We start from the raw sequence: 15,931 nt of genomic DNA, 5'->3' as shown, positions 1-15,931 counted from the left end.
AAAGTCAGTAAAGTTAAACAAATCTTATCTTTGTCATTATTCTTACTACCCAGAAGCAGCCATGACCCTCCACTTTGGGCTAGCTTACTGAACACTTTATGATCTTTATTTAGTCATCTCCTGTGGCGAGCTCCCCATCCCGCCCAACGGGCACCGCATCGGAACATTGTCCATCTACGCGGCAACGGCCATCTTCTCCTGCAATTCCGGCTACACACTGGTGGGCTCCAGGGTGCGGGAGTGTATGGCCAATGGGCTCTGGAGTGGCACTGAAGTCCGCTGCCTTGGTAAGTGACCTTTCCAGACCTATCCTGCCCCTTTTACCTCCTCAGGACAGGCTAGATATTTCCGAAGCTGGATCCCAGTCTTTGAACAGAATCATTTTACTTACTGTTATAAAATGCTTAATCCCAACACCAGCTATTAGACATCTCCATGACTAAAACTGAACTAGCTTCCCTTGGGGCACCCTGAAGAATGAGAAGAAATTCAAGTCCAATGAGACAAACATTTGAGGGCTTCTCATTCTGATCAAAAACATAAACCCCCCTCTTATTGGTCCTTGTGTAACAGGTAAGCCCCAGTCTTCACCTTGGGGGCAACTTACAGGAATATATTCCTGTAACACACCTAAAATACCTTTTATATATTGGCAAGTTTTACGTGTATTTGTTATATATATATAATACATATTATATGTATAAAATAAGCAAATGACCTAAGCATAAGAATAACCTGGCTTACAGAGAACAAAGTTATCATTTCCCCTATGACTAATCCATTTACTACCTAAACCTTGGGTTCTAAGGTTCTCACTTTCCTCCTTTCTTAGACCCTTCAAATCCAAAAGAAGCTCCCAGACCTAACAGCATAGACGGATGGTCTATTCCAGAATGAACAGTTTTGCCCTCCCACTAACTCAGACCTCTAGGGACACAGTCATGAGTTATTTCTACACAGCCCAAGGATGCTAGTGGAAATGCTAAGAATACACTCCACCCAAACTTCATTTAATAAAAATAACTCACCTAGTTTTACACTGTCTTCCCTGCCATTCAAGGAGAAGGAAAGGTGGGTTTAGCCAAGCCACCTGTTTTTACATAGTTATTTTCAACACAACTCGGCTTTGTCTGCCTTAATGCAGACTGAGCATACAATAGCTCCCTCAGTAAATACTGGTTGATGAGGAAAAGGGAGGGAATAATCCCAGAGTCAGGGAAGTAACAGTGATGCTTCCTAACTGGCGTACAGACACAGAGCCTGAAGCTTGGAGATAGATGGCCACTTAGGAGACAGCCTTGGGATTTGAGATTACTGTTCCTATTTGAAATTAGATTCCTAAGCCACTCGTGGACAGCTAATCTTAGGGGGAGGTAGGAAAAACAGTGGGTGGTTGGGTACTTGGTCCTTTTCCTCACCATCCCTGTCTCCCCAACCCTAACCAAGCCCCCCCTCCTTTTTTATAAGTTCCTCTTCCATTTATGCTCTTTCCCTGTTCCCACCAAAGCTGGACACTGTGGGACCCCTGAGCCCATTGTCAACGGACACATCAACGGGGAAAACTACAACTACCGGGGCAGTGTGGTGTACCAGTGCAACGCCGGCTTCCGCCTGCTTGGCATGTCTGTGCGCATCTGCCAGCAGGATCATCACTGGTCGGGCAAGACCCCGTTCTGTGTGCGTAAGTATGTTACCCACTCTCCCTAGTCACGGTCTCAGATTCAACATGGACGTTCTCCCTTGTTCTCTTGATTAGGTTAGCTGGAGGTTTTCGTATATTTTGTTAATTTTTGTCAAAGCTGCAGTCATCACTCTATTGTTTTTAGTTTTCTGCATCAATAATTATCACTAATTATTGTCCACCTTTACTGTTGCCCTCCTTGTGATTGCTTTTGGTTAACTTTTTGTTTATTTTCTGGCTTTTAAGTTGGAGATTTTATTCATTTATTTTCATTCTTTCATTTTTAGTGATTATTGATATGTGTTTAAGATTATGAAATTTCTTCTGATTACTACTCTAATCAGACCACATAGGTTGTAATAATTAATGTTTTATTATTTATTAGAAATTCCATAATTTTGGTATTAATTTCCCCTTTCATCTAGAAGTTTTTTAATAGAAGACATTTGGATTTTTTTAATGTCCAGGTAGAAGGGCCTTTTTATTTTTGATTTTTTAATTCATTTCTATAGTATTGCATTGTATGTATTTCTACTTCATAGAATTTACTGATGTTTTCTCTGTGGCCTAATATTTGATCTATTGTAATGAATGGCCTCTGTGCATTTGAGAAGAAAAGGTATTAGGGTATAAAATTCTACCTATAATCATAAAATATGCCTTATTGATTATGTTATGTTTTCCTGTAGCTTTCTATTCTTAGTGTGCTTCTATTTTTGCTTGCATTTCCTGTCGTTTCTGCTACATAAAGGTAGTTGCTGTGTTCTTTGGCTCATACATACTCATAACTATTATATCTATATTTCAAATTGTGAATTTAGCCCTTAAAAATGTCTTTTTGTTACTCTTAATATTTTTTAGTTTGAATTATACTGTACCTGATATTAGGCTTACAACCCCTACTTTCATCTTTTTCCATTTCCCTGGTATACTTTTAACCTTCCCTTTATTGTAGTCCTTCTGCAGCAGTTAAATGAGGTGTGTCTCTTGTATATAGGGTAGAGTTGGGCCTTGCCGTGAGTTTGAAAATATTTTCCTTTTAATAGGTTAGTTAAACTCATTCACATATATTGTTGTGACATATGTTTGGTCTTAATTCTATCATTATGTAATTACTATGTATAAAATACCATACTATGGCATTTCTTTCTCTGAATGATGTTTTTGCTTTTCCTTTTCTTATTTCTTTTTGTATTTAGGAAAGTTTGTATACTTATGCCCCTTTCCCGCAGTCAGTGCACTGACATACCAGGGTCTTTTCTCAATATGTCCCCATCTAAGATGACTTTTCCCTTTCTAGCAGTGACTTCAGCCCAATACCGGGACTCCTCCTGCTCCTCCCTTCTCCTTTCTATGTAGTCTTGCTCTCCACAAAGGCTTGCAACAGAAGCATGAGAAATAGTTCTACCTGGGCTTAGCATGTAATTTAAAGTTTATAGTGTTCTCTGGCTTCTAGCTATGCTACAGGCCTGGGACTTCTAGTTTGTTTGTTCTTTTTCTTTTCTTCTCTTTTCCTTTTTTTTGGGGGGGGGATAAACACAATTATTATTCTCCATTTCTTGGAAGTAATTTGGAAAATTTTTCACTTTTTAAAGTTCCCTAAAGTGAACCTTCATGTAGTGTTGTGCCTTTATGTAAAGTGCACTTTTCTTAATTTTTGTAAGGCAGGGTTTTGATTTTAATTCTTCCTCATTTGGCTTCTCCTTTTTATTTTGGTACCCCCAAAGGCTTTGCCCTAATATTCTTCTCACTTCCTAAGAGTCATTTTTTAACCTTTAGGGAAGGGAGTCACAAAGCTCTGTGAATCTGGTGAGAGCAGTGGATCCTCACCCAATCTAATGCACGCACCCAATATTTTGCACATAATTTCAGTGTGTTCAGGGATCTTATAAAGCTTGTCTCCACTCTCCCACCACCTCAGGGACCTGGTGAAGTTCTACTTACCCTTAAGACCTGGCTCAGATGGCATTCCGCTCCAAAGTCAGGAATGGACAGAGCAGGGTTGTAAATGGGTTTGCTGGCCTCCATAGACCATTCTCATCCCACCACACCAGGCTGTCTTAAACCCCTATAGTCCACTAACAGCATGTCTCCCGCTCTGCCCAGCCCTCTCCACTAGAGTGGGGATACTACTGTTGAGATTTACTAAAGAGAACTGACCCAGAAAGATACAAGAGTCAGCCACAGCAGAAACTAGGTCCTGCCTGCTCTTGCTCCCCAACCTGCATCCACCCATTTGGGTTTTGAGGTGGGGTTTTCATGGATCCAAGCACTGGGTGAAGAGAGCATCCCTCATGGTTCTTCAGCATCTCACAACTGAAATCCAGAGCCAAGGAAGAGGCCTGGAAAAAGCATCAAGTGGGAGTTCAACCAGGGCCAAGGACCCTGGAGCCGCTAAGGACCAAGAAGCACAGCAGAAGCCTGAGCATCCGTCCATTCATGCCCTCACTCAGTCATTTCCTCAGCAAGAATTTATCAGGTTCTTCCTGTCTATGTCAGGCACAGTACAGAACCCAAGGATATAACAAGGAACCAAAGTTCCAGCCCCAGTAGAGCCCACGTTTATGTGGAGGGAGAAGAGCAATGAACAAATGAAGACATACACGTAGAGTGTGCCAACTGGTGTGGAGAAAAGCAGAGCAGGGCAAGGGCTGAGCCACGCTGGGGGTCGTCTGTCAGGTTGTGAGTGTTACACTGTCATGGTGACATGTGAGGGGAGACCTGAGGATAGGGGCTGGAGCCAAGGGATGTTCTGGCAGAGAGGAGAGCAAATGCAAAGGCCCTCGGACAGGAACCTGCATGGTATGTTCGAGAAACCTCAGAGATCAATGCCACTGAGTGGAGTGAACACCACCCTGAGGGGAAAGGGGCAGCTGGGACAGAGGGGTGAGCCTGAGCCCTCTGAGACCAGGTCCTCCTCCTCTCCCCTGCCATGAGTAAACAGATTATAAGATAAAACAAGAGTCACAGGTAGACACCACAACATCACCATTATTATTAATGAAGGCTAAGTTGGAAACCATAGCCTAGTGTGTGAACCAAATGGCATCTGTTAAATTAACCCCAAGTGGGGTGAATTTTCATCAGTCAGTGACACCACTGTCCTGGGGCAGACATTCCTGCATTGCTGGGGAGAGCCTGCCTCTGAAGAAGGCGGGAGAACTTGCTCCCTGCAGGCATCCAGGCCCCAAGAGGAAGGACGCAAAGCTGAGCCAGGCCCAGGGGCTCATTCTTCCCAAATGGCACAGATTGGCCACCGCACATCACCTGGGGTGGAGGCAGTGAAAGAGCACAAGCAAGGCCAGGAATTACCCAAGTGAAGTCCCCTCACACGGAGGGAGTGGGGCAGGGGCTGTGCTCTCCTAGCACCTCTGGGTCCCCACGGTGTGCCTGGGCCACTGGTGTGGCAGGATGACCATCCCTCCATTCAGGCTTGGTTAGAATTGCTTCTGGCTCTGTCGAGATCGGTGCAGGAACTCGGCTGGGTCTGAATCGGCTGAGGGATGCCTGTCAGTGTATCTGGCAGGGAAGAGTGGGGTGGGGAGCCCTGGGGATAGAGGCAGAGGAAGGAGGCAGGACTGATGACAGGGAACCACAACCCAGGCCTAACGCCCTAGGGGCACTCACAGAATGGGCTCTCAAGGTGTCCAAGCTACAGACATGCCTTTAAGGAAGAAAGCATGTCCCCACAATGATTTTAGGAAATAAAGGTTTTGCAACAGAAGATTAACTAGTTAGACTTAAGGCTGAACTTTACTCATGAGAAATGCCAGGTGGGAAGAGGATGAACTTTTGGGGTGTGGGATAACAGGAGGGCTTACCTATCTTCTGTTTTGGTTACAGCGATTACCTGTGGACACCCAGGCAACCCAGTCAACGGCCTTACTCAGGGCACCCAGTTTAACCTTAATGATGTGGTCAAGTTTGTTTGCAACCCTGGGTATGTGGCTGAAGGGGCTGCTAGGTCCCAGTGCCTGGCCAGTGGGCAGTGGAGCAACGTGCTGCCCACCTGCAGAAGTGAGTCAACCTTCTTCTCCCGCTGCCCCCACCCCCAGCACCTCTGCCCTCTGTGGTTCTGTAATCCATGAGCAGAAACCAGCAAATTTGGTCCTGACATTAGTTTGACTTAAATAGGGAAGACTCAGGGTAGAGAATGGTCATAAACAGGGATGTCTCAACCCCAGATACGGCCGTGTAAAATTTCATCACTGGTTATATAAAGAAAGCAAACGAATCTTGTCTTTCAGAATAGAAATGTAAAACAATCTTATTTGCATTTCACAGAACAAATCATTCATCATTATCATAGAGAACCCCATTCTTGATGAAAGGAAAAAGCAGCAGGGTTAGTATGAAAAATGAACAGCAATGTGTGCAGCAGTTGGGATTTTAGCAGAAGGAAGAGAAGAAACCAAGGATGCAAGAGGCAGCTTCTGAGTACAGGATATTCTGGCCCCATCTGGGCCACTCAGGAAATAGCTTCTAAAGCTTTGAAAGGCTGTTGACAGCAGTAAAGGGCAAATGGAGCTCACTGCCTCTTACCAAGAGTGGCCTGGCAGGTTCAATGGCATTTGAGTGGAGAAGCAAAGCGGGCTGAACAGGAGTGAGCCCAGCCCAGATCTAGAGGCTGACGGTGTTCTCAGAGCCACGAGAGCAGACACTTCCTGGGCCGGAGGCTCCTCATGGCACTGTTTGGGGTGCACTGTGATTGGCTGTGCAATGTGTCACGTGTCATTTATAACATATTAAAGGACCACATTTTTCAATTGATTTTTTAAAAATAAATCAAGATACATTCACAGCTAACCTTAAAATGACCTCCCTCTCTTAACATTTCAAGATGACATTTTGAGTGACAGAAGGTTCCAGGAAACACAGGGAAAATTGCCATGACCTTGTGCTGTGCTTTCCTTCGATCCTCTGTTCAGGCAGGAAAAAACTGAGAGCTGCTGCTTGTTCTGGGGTGTTGCTAACCCGTGTGCCCTTCTCCTCAAGAAATGAGCTCCACCTCCTCAACACAGGACGCAAATTCTCCTGTAACCTCAGCTCAGCCCCTTCCCAGGAAAACGTGCTCAAGGAGTATCTTAAAATCAAAGGGCTGCAGTAAGGTCCTTAGAAGTCATGGCCTCATTGCACTATGTCCCGCTCCCCACTGGCCCATTCTCTGCCCTGGCAGAGCAACCTGTCTAAAGTACAAATCTGATCAAGTCACTCCCTGTATAAAACCCAGACTTCCCAGTGCCCTTGGCAGAACTGTGCTCCCCTTTGCCAGTTTACAGGGCCCAAGGGACCTGGCCAGCCTCATTCTCCACTTCCTCTGCCCAGCCTCCCGTCAGCACAGGCTCCAGCCACACTGAACCTCTTCCATTTCCGCACACGTGCCCTGTGCCCACGCACTCCAGGGCTCTCCCGTGGTGTCCTCAAATGCATTCCTCTGTGACCCCCTCAATCCCCCCCTCTTTGGGTGACTTTTAACCAAAATCAAGAGCCAGCTTGAATGTCACGTCTGGGAAGCCTTTCCTGCTCCACCCCCCTGCACGAGGCTAGATGCTCTGCCTCGTGCTCTAGAGCATTCTCTGCTGCCCCTACCAGAGCACTTATCAAGCAAGATAATTCCCTGATGTATCCTTTTTTCTCTAGACTGGCAGTTCTCAACTGAAGATGACTTTACCCTCACCCCTTCCCCAAGAGGGGGCAGATGTCTGGAGATGTTTTTCCTTGTCACAGCTGGAGGGTTTCTATTAGCATCTAGTGGGTAGAGGGCAGGAACACTGCCACATACCCTACAGTGCACAGGACCATCCCCATAACAAGGAGTTAGCAGCCAGTGTCTGCAGGGCCGAGGGCGAGAAACCCTGCTCTTGCCTGTCAGTTCTGTGTTATCTTTACTGCCCAGTACAATGCTTGGCACTCAGTATATCCCAATAAATATTGTGAATGAATAAATGCTACTTGTTTTACGACTCCAGCCTCTCTGAGTCTGAGAGGATCATCAACTTTAAAGACACCATATACCTTAAAAGCTCACCAAAGATCAAGTATACTGGCTGTGCCCACCTGATGCATACCAGACTAGGTAAGAATGGACGAGAAGTGTTTTGAAAGCAAAAGCACACGTTGTGAGTTGTGAGCGATACCGTCATTATCCTAAAATATCAGCCCGATTTTGAGTTGTTTCAGAAACCCTTAAGCATTTAAAACTATAATTTATCCCCCAGGATATTAATCTCTCCCTGAAATACTCATAAAAGTGATTACAACAGTTCCCAAAAGGGCCCAACCCCTGCTCAGGTCAGCTCAGATGCATCAGTTTCACACTTGACGGGCTTTGCTGGGGGAGACACATGGTGCCTCACATCGGACACACAGAGACATGGTGTTTGTGCCCTCAAGGGACTCGTGTAGTCCAACACATCACAATGTAAGCTCAGAAAGTCAGCAATCAAAGTTTGTGCAAGGGAGCATTGAGAAGGGAGAGCTTCGCCAGCCTGGGAGGAGGTGGGAAGGCTTCTCCAAAGAGGTGGTCTGGCTGGACATGGAAGAATAAGTCCCCTAACCAAGTGGTCAAAGTGGGGAAAACATACAGCAGCCTCAGGACCAACTCACCCTCCCAGACAGCATCCACTTCGTGTTGCCTGTTTTGGTCTGGAAATTTTGCTGTCCTGGGAATACATGCCTGCTTGGACTTAAGAAAGCTTATTTAAAAACTTTAGAAAATCCTTGCATACAGATTTCTGCATCTAATTGTCCCATTCCATTATAGTTATCAACTGTACAGATCCTGGACACCAAGAAAATAGCATTCGTCAAGTCCACACGGACAGCCCACACAGGTTCAACTACGGCACCACTGTGTCTTACCAGTGCAACCACGGCTTCTACCTCCTGGGCTCCCCGGTGCTCAGCTGCCAGGGAGATGGCACATGGGACCGTCCCCGCCCCCAGTGTCTCTGTAAGTAGATGTCATCTACTCAAAATGATCACCTGGGTAGACCAATGGGTGGTGTCCATGTCAATGAACAGTCCTCCTCTGTGTGTGTGTGTGTGTGTGTGTGTGTGTGTGTGTGTGTGTGTGTGTGTGTGTGTGTGTGTGAGTGACATTACGCTGATGGTGACTCTGGCTGCTCCTTAGGTGTCAGAACCCTTTTGGGCCCCTGCCGGGTGAGCTACCCTACCAATTTGTGCGGTCTCTCTTCCTGGCTAGAAACCTGTTCCCTTTCCTCTCTTGTACTGTCACCAACCTCTTCAGCCTTCTGGGTTCCCTTCATTCAGAACTGGCTGTAGTAGGACACTGTCTCCCACTTGACCCCTTCTAGCTTTTCCAGAAAGACAGCACATGAACCCCTTTTGAAGGACTGCGGCAGAAATGCCATAGTCTTTAGAGGCAGTGGGGCTGGATTTGAATTCTAGCTTTGCCACCAAACAAGCTTTGTGGTTTGAGAGAAGTCCATTAACCCCTCAGAGCCTCCATTTCTTCATCTTGAAAAATGATGGTGATACCTATTCCATAGGGTTATTGGAGGATTAAATTAGAAAATCCATAAAAAGTACCTTATATAGTATATATAATAGCTATTCAGTCACCAGTAACTGCCTTCATTACTATTAGGGAAAAAATATGGGGACAGTGTACAAAGAAAGGGGGCAAGGGAGGTGCTCAGAATCCTGACAGCCGGTTGTTAGCTCCGCACATCCTTATAAGAAAGTCAGTGCCCTGGTCTCTTGCTCTCTCCCCTTGTTCCCAATGGCTCTCTCCCCATCTTCCTAGTCAGAGAGGTGAAGATGCAGTCCAGGACGATGAGTGAGTATTGAGCTGTGACCATTCAGCAGCCCACCCATTCACCCTTAGGGGGTCAAACATATTTTGTAGCCTCCCCGCAACCCTGAGACTAGATACCTCCCATCTCCTTATGCCCTTGTGCCTCTAGATTTGATAAGAGACTGGTATAGCTGCTCCCTGCCCATAGTTCCCCTGCTTGAGCATCCCAGCCTGGCCATCCAGCCCATTTATGGCTGACAACTTGTTTGGGGTTCTAAGTGGTGCCAGCGGAGATTGCGAGCACATCATGGCTGCAAGTTGTATCTTCTGGTAAAACAAAGCTTTTATCATAACAAAATGACCCTGTCTATATTAATGTTTTGCCCCAAAGCTTATTTTATCTGATGTTAATATTGATACTGAAGTAATTAAAATGGCATTATATTGACATGATTTATAACTAGCTTCCTTTGTTTAGTATTTGTACGATGTATTCTTTATCATTTGACTTTTAACTGCTCTGTATGTAAAAAGCATATAATTGTGATATTTTTAAAAATCTGTCTGACAAGATTTCCTTTCAATGGGAGGAATTACCATATGGGCATTTTTCTTTCTTTTTTTTTTTAACTGAAATACAGTTCACATACTATAAAATTCACTCTTTCAAAGTACATAATTCAGTGATTTTAATATATTCACAAAGTTGTACAACTATTACCACTATCTAATTCTAGATCACTTTCATACCCCGAAAGGCAGCCCTTCAGCACTCCCCATTCCCCACTGTGGTCTTTTGTGCCTGGCTTCTTCCACTTTCATAAGGTTTTCAAAGTTCATCCACAGCGTCGCATGTATCATTACTTCATTCCTTTTTATGGCCAAATATTATTCCATTATATAGACATACCACATTTTGTTTATCCATTCATCAGTTGATGGACATTTGAGTTGTTTCCACTTTTTGGCCATTACGAATAATGCTGCTGTGAACATTTATGTACAAGTTTTTGTGTGGGCATATGTTGTCAGTTCTTTGGAGCATATATCTAGGAATGGAACCGCTGGGTCATATGGTAACTCTGGGTTTAACTTCTTAAGGTTAACTGTTTTCTGAAGTAAGGCCACCAGCCACATACAAGGGTTCCAATTTCTCCACATGCTAATCTACACTTGTTATTGCCCATCTGTTTCACTATAGCCATTCTAGTAGGTGTGAAGTAGTATCTATGATTTTTATTTGCATTTCATCTCCCTAATGGCTAATGATATTGAGCATCTTCTTTTGTACTTATTGGTCATTTGTACTTCTTCTTTAGAGAAATGTCTATTCAAGTTCTTTACCTAGTTTTTAATTGGGTTGTTTGTCTTTGTATTTTTAAATTTTAATAATTCTTTATATATTCTGGATACTACACCCGTACAAATGTTTTCTCCCGTTCTGTAGATTATCTTCTCACTTCTGGATAATGTCCTTTCATGCATGAAAGTTTTTAATTTTAATGAAATACTGTTTATCTATGTTTTCTTTTGTTGCTCGTGCTTTTAGTGGAAAATTTAAGAAACCATTACCTAATCCAATGTCATTTAATAATCTAAGATTATGGCATCTGTAAATAGACATAGTTTTACTTCTTTCTTTCCAATCTGGGTGCCTTTTATTTTTTTCTCTTACTGAATTGCCCCAGTTAGAACTTCTAGTACAATGTTGAATAGAAGTGGCAGAACATACATTTTTGTCTGGTTTCCAGTCTTTGGAGTAAGGCTTACAATTTCTCACTATTAAGTATGATGTTAGCTGTGGAGTTTTTGTAGATTCCTTTTATCAGATTGATTAAATTCTATTTCTAGTTTATTGAACATTTTTACTATGAGAGGATGTTGGATTTTGTCAGATGCTGTTTTGCATCCATTGAGATGACTATATGTTTTTTTTCTCTCACTCTATTAATATGGTGTATTACATTGATTGATTTTCATATGTTGAACCACTCTTGTGTTCCAGGAACAAATCACACTTGGTCACAGTATAATCCTTTTAATATGCTGCTGTACTTTGTTTGCTAGTATTCTGTTGAGGATTTTTGCAGCTGTGCTCATAAGTGGGGGGTGGGTTATTGGCCTATAGTTTTCTTTCCTTGTGTCTTTGGCCTCAGGGTAATACTGGCTTCATGGAATGACTTGGGAAGTGTCCCTCTTTTATTTTTAGGAATAGCTTGAGAAAAGTTAGTGTTATTTCTTCTTTAAAAGTCTTGTAGAATTCAGCAGTGAAGTCATCTGGACATTGAATTTTTCTTTATTAATAGTTTTTAACTATTGACTGATTGTATTTATTTATTATAATCCTACTCAGATATTCCATTTCTTCTTGAGTCAGTTTTGGTAGTTTGTTTCTAGGAATTTGTCAGTTTCATGTAGGTTATCCAATTTGTTGGCAAACACCATTCATGTTCATAACATTCTCCTATGTCCTGGCTTTCATTCCTGAATTTAGTAATTGAACTCATACCCATCTCTCTCTCTCTCTCTCTCTCTCTCTCATCAGACTAGTTACACATTTGTCAATTTTGTTGCTCTTTTCAAAGAACCAACTTTTGGTTTTGCTTATTTTCTCTTTTGTTTCTCTGTTTCATTTATCTGTAGTCTAATCTTTATTATTTCCTTTCTTCTGTTTGCTTTGGGCTTGGTTTCCTCTTGTTTTTCTAGTTTAGTAAAGTGGAAGGTTAGGTTGTTAGTTTGAGATCTTACTAAGTGGAGTGTTCTGTAGATGATTGTTAGGTCTAGTTGGTTTAATGTATCGTTCACTTATTTCCTTTTTAGAAATAAAAAATTTACAAGCCAAAGTCTAAAATTTCCTTGCTGATCTTCTCATTGTTCTATCCATAATTTAAAGTGGGATGTTGAATCTCATACTATAATTGTTGATTTGTCTATTTCTCCCTTCAGTTCTAATTTTTGTTTCATGTTTGGGAGTTCTCTTCCTTGATGTATATATGTTTATAATTGTTATATCCTCTTGACAAATTAATCCCTTTATCATTATAAAATATCCTTCTTGTGTCTAGTAGCAACTTTTTGTCTTAAAGTCTATTTTAACTGATATTAGGACAGCCACTCCATCAATTTTTTGGCTAATTTATGTCTGATATATCTTCTTTCTTATTTTATTCTCAGTCCATCCATGTCTTTGAATCTAAAGTATGTCTCTTTTAAACAACATATAGTTGGATCATGTTTTTATCCATTTTACTAATATCTGCCTTTTATGTGCCTAATACACAATTAATCATAGAGAAGGTTTTACATCCGCCTTGCTTTTCTTTTTCAATTACTTGCTATTTCCTTTCAATTATCTTATGTCCTTTTTATGTCCTCTGTTCTTCTGTTACTGTCGACTCTTGTGTTAAATAGATCTTTTCTAGTGTACTATTTTAATTTCTTTGTTGTTTATTTCCTGGTGTTTATTTCCAATTATTTGTTTAACAATTTACATTAAGTTATTTTCTTAGTGGTTACTCTAGGAATTACAGCTAACATCTTAATTTATAACAATGCACTTTGGATTAACACCAGCTTCATTTCAATTGTATGTAAAACCTTTGCTCCTATATACCTCCATTACTTCCCTTTTACTTTGTGCTCTTGTTGATTTACAAATTACATCTTTAAAAACTGTATACCCATCAACACAGATTTCTAATTATCACTTTATGCAGATTCTCAGATAGGAGGGAGAAAAGGTACAAACAAAAAATACACTTCACTTTTACCAGTGCTCTTTATTTCTTCATGTGACTTCAAGTCCTTTTGTTCAATCTAAAAGACTTATAATTTGGTTTCTTTCTAGGTTTGCTAGTAATATATCCTCTCAGTTTTTGTTTATCTTTGGAATGTCTTAATTGCTCTTTCATGTTTGAAGGATAGTTTTTCTGGATATAGAATTCTTGGCTGAAAGTATTTTTCTTTCATCACTTTAAATATATCAAATTAAAAAAAAATTTTTTTCAATTTGAAGGGACTGTACACACTCAGATAAGAGTGTGGATAACCTCAGAAATGAGGCTTACCTAAGGGTTTAGGGTTTGGGGATTTATAGAGCCTTTGGATAGGCGTCAGTGTAATGCATGATGCATACAGGTAATCAACAATTTCTTAGAAGTTTTATCTTAAGAATAGGGTTATTCAAGTGACTGTGTTGATCTGGATCTCAGCATTCTTTACCGAGGTAGGTTCGTTTACACTCAGTAGGTCTGTCTCTTGTCCTGGTTACAATGTTACTTAACTGATTAAGGCAATTTTACTTTTTCCAGCTGGCCTGGGCCTGGTACTCTGCCTCTATGCACTGCCTCCCATTTAGGTTTTAAATCTACTTATTTTGTGTTTTCTGGTTGTTCTACCCATTAGGTTTTTTTTTTCTTTATTGGATTGAATTTTATAATTCAATTTTTTTTTGTCTCCACTACTAAGGAAATTATACACTCTACTTTTTAATGAGTACATTAGAAATTACAATAGGAATACTTATCAGAGTCTAAAATTAATCAATGTCTTTCTATTCTTCCTATATAGAAGAATATTAGAACACTTTAACTCCATTTGCTTTCTTCCTGACTTCTACATTATTCTTTTCTTATATCTCAATTTTGCCTTGCTTTTTAAACCCACAATGTATTAAAGTTGTTGTTCTTCAATGCAGTTATTGTTCACTTAGATTTATCCACATGTTTGCCACTTTTTTTCCTCTTCATTCTTTCCTATATCTTGACCTTCCTTATGGAATCAATTTCCTGTTATTTGAAGGACATCCTTTAGATTTTCTCTAATGAAGATCAGCCAATGACAGACACTCTCAGTTTTTGTTTATCTATAATATCTTTATTTGTCTCTCATTTTTGAAAAATACTTTTGGTAGGTTTAAATATCAGCATTGGCAGTTATTTTCTTTCAGCCCATTGAAGAAATCTTTCTAATATCTTCTGACCTCTTTTGGTAAAGAAGATATTAGAAGCAAGCTGCCAGTCTTCGACTCCTTTGAAAAGTCTGTTTCTGTCTCTGGCATTCCACATTTTCCCTGGTTGTTAAGTGATAATTTCACTGGAGCAGAAGTCTAGGCTAACACATTTTCCCTTGGCACTATCTGCTGGCATCATTATTAATGAGAAGTCTGCTTGCAGTCTATTTATTCTACCTTTTAGGTAGTCTATTTTATTTATTTATTTATTTATTTATTTATTTATTTTTACCTCATAGACTTGAAGATCCTCTTTCTTGTTGGCATTCTGAACCTTGCTGCACTGTATTTAGATATTTCATTTATCCTTCTTAGGCTTCATTAGGCTTCCTGGATTTTTTTACATCTGGGAAATTCTCAGCTATTATCTCCATAAATATTGTCTCCCCCACCCATTCTCTCTCTTCACTATTTCTGAGACTCCAACTTTAGACCTTCTTGGCTATTCTTTATGGACCTGAAACTCTCTTCCATATTTTCCACCTCTGACAAATTTCCCCAGGTCTGTTAAACATTAACAATTTACATTATGATGATTACTTTTTTAGGTAAATTTAAAATGAACTAAAATTCTCTTCTGGATAACCAGCTACCACCAGGCTCGGTAGGCTTTTCACCTCTACCTATAAATCTTCTCACCATTTTGCTACATAGACAAAACTGTTCTTTAAAAACTGCTCATAGGTAGTTTGTCCCTCTTAGCATTCATTAATTATCATTTTAGCTATGTCTAAGCTAAGGTTTAAATGTTCACTGAGTTTCTATTTCCAATTATTTGTTTAGCATTTGAGAAGTTCTATTTGCTTGTTTTTCAAATTTACTTATTTAGTTCCATAGCATATTATTCCTCTGTAAAATCATTATTTTTTATATCTTTAATATATTAAACATACTTACTATGCATTCTCTGTCTGACACTTCCAATATTATTGTCTTTATAAGTCTAATCCTGCTATTGTTGTTTCTGCTGATTCTCATTCATGGTGACTTGTTTCTCATGTGTTTTATGATGTTTACATTGTGAACTCTCATTTGACTGACCTAAATCTGGGGGAACCATAAATCAGGTTCTCTGTCTGGTAGAAGCCAAAGTCTAAAAACAGACTAGCCATTATTTCTCCAAAAAATGACTAATGCTCAACAGTTGCTGGTATTTTTTACTCCAAAAAGCCAACTGTCACCTCTTTTTTCACTGGGATTTATAAGTGCTAAACTCTACCTTCACTAATTGCTGAGGCCACCACATCATATCATTTATTGTTACTAGGGACAGAAACCAAGAAGCAGACCCATTCTTCTTTTAAAAGCTGATTTTCCTAGGGCAGGCCCCATTCAAAGACAAAAATGTTTATTATAGTCTGAAAATGTGCCTCAGCAAGATTCTCAGAAAGAGGACATATTGTCATCAGAACCCAGTTAGTCTATTCAGTCGTTAACTGGAAAAATATAGAGGTTTGTGTGTAGATTTGGTGAGAATATT

At 40.8% G+C, this 15,931-nt stretch overlaps 1 protein-coding gene across 4 annotated transcripts in view; it reads left to right on the top strand.

The window, feature by feature from the left end:
- Nucleotides 1–15,931, top strand: part of CSMD2 (CUB and Sushi multiple domains 2) — a 598,906-nt gene that overhangs the window by 535,529 nt on the left and 47,446 nt on the right. For 3 of the 4 annotated variants that reach the window (XM_057499978.1, XM_057499977.1, XM_036885219.2), the window contains 4 exons: nucleotides 114–287; nucleotides 1,508–1,681; nucleotides 5,525–5,698; nucleotides 8,445–8,633. In XM_057499978.1, the coding sequence (XP_057355961.1) occupies nucleotides 114–287; nucleotides 1,508–1,681; nucleotides 5,525–5,698; nucleotides 8,445–8,633 (711 nt within the window). The remainder of the gene's footprint in view (nucleotides 1–113; nucleotides 288–1,507; nucleotides 1,682–5,524; nucleotides 5,699–8,444; nucleotides 8,634–15,931) is intronic. The other variant, XM_036885220.2, reaches the window with a different exon arrangement.

Source organism: Manis pentadactyla, chromosome 4, assembly GCF_030020395.1.
Source record: "Manis pentadactyla isolate mManPen7 chromosome 4, mManPen7.hap1, whole genome shotgun sequence".
In the NCBI taxonomy this organism is placed as follows: Eukaryota; Metazoa; Chordata; class Mammalia; order Pholidota; family Manidae; genus Manis; species Manis pentadactyla.
This window is presented reverse-complemented; position numbering and strand designations above follow the sequence as displayed.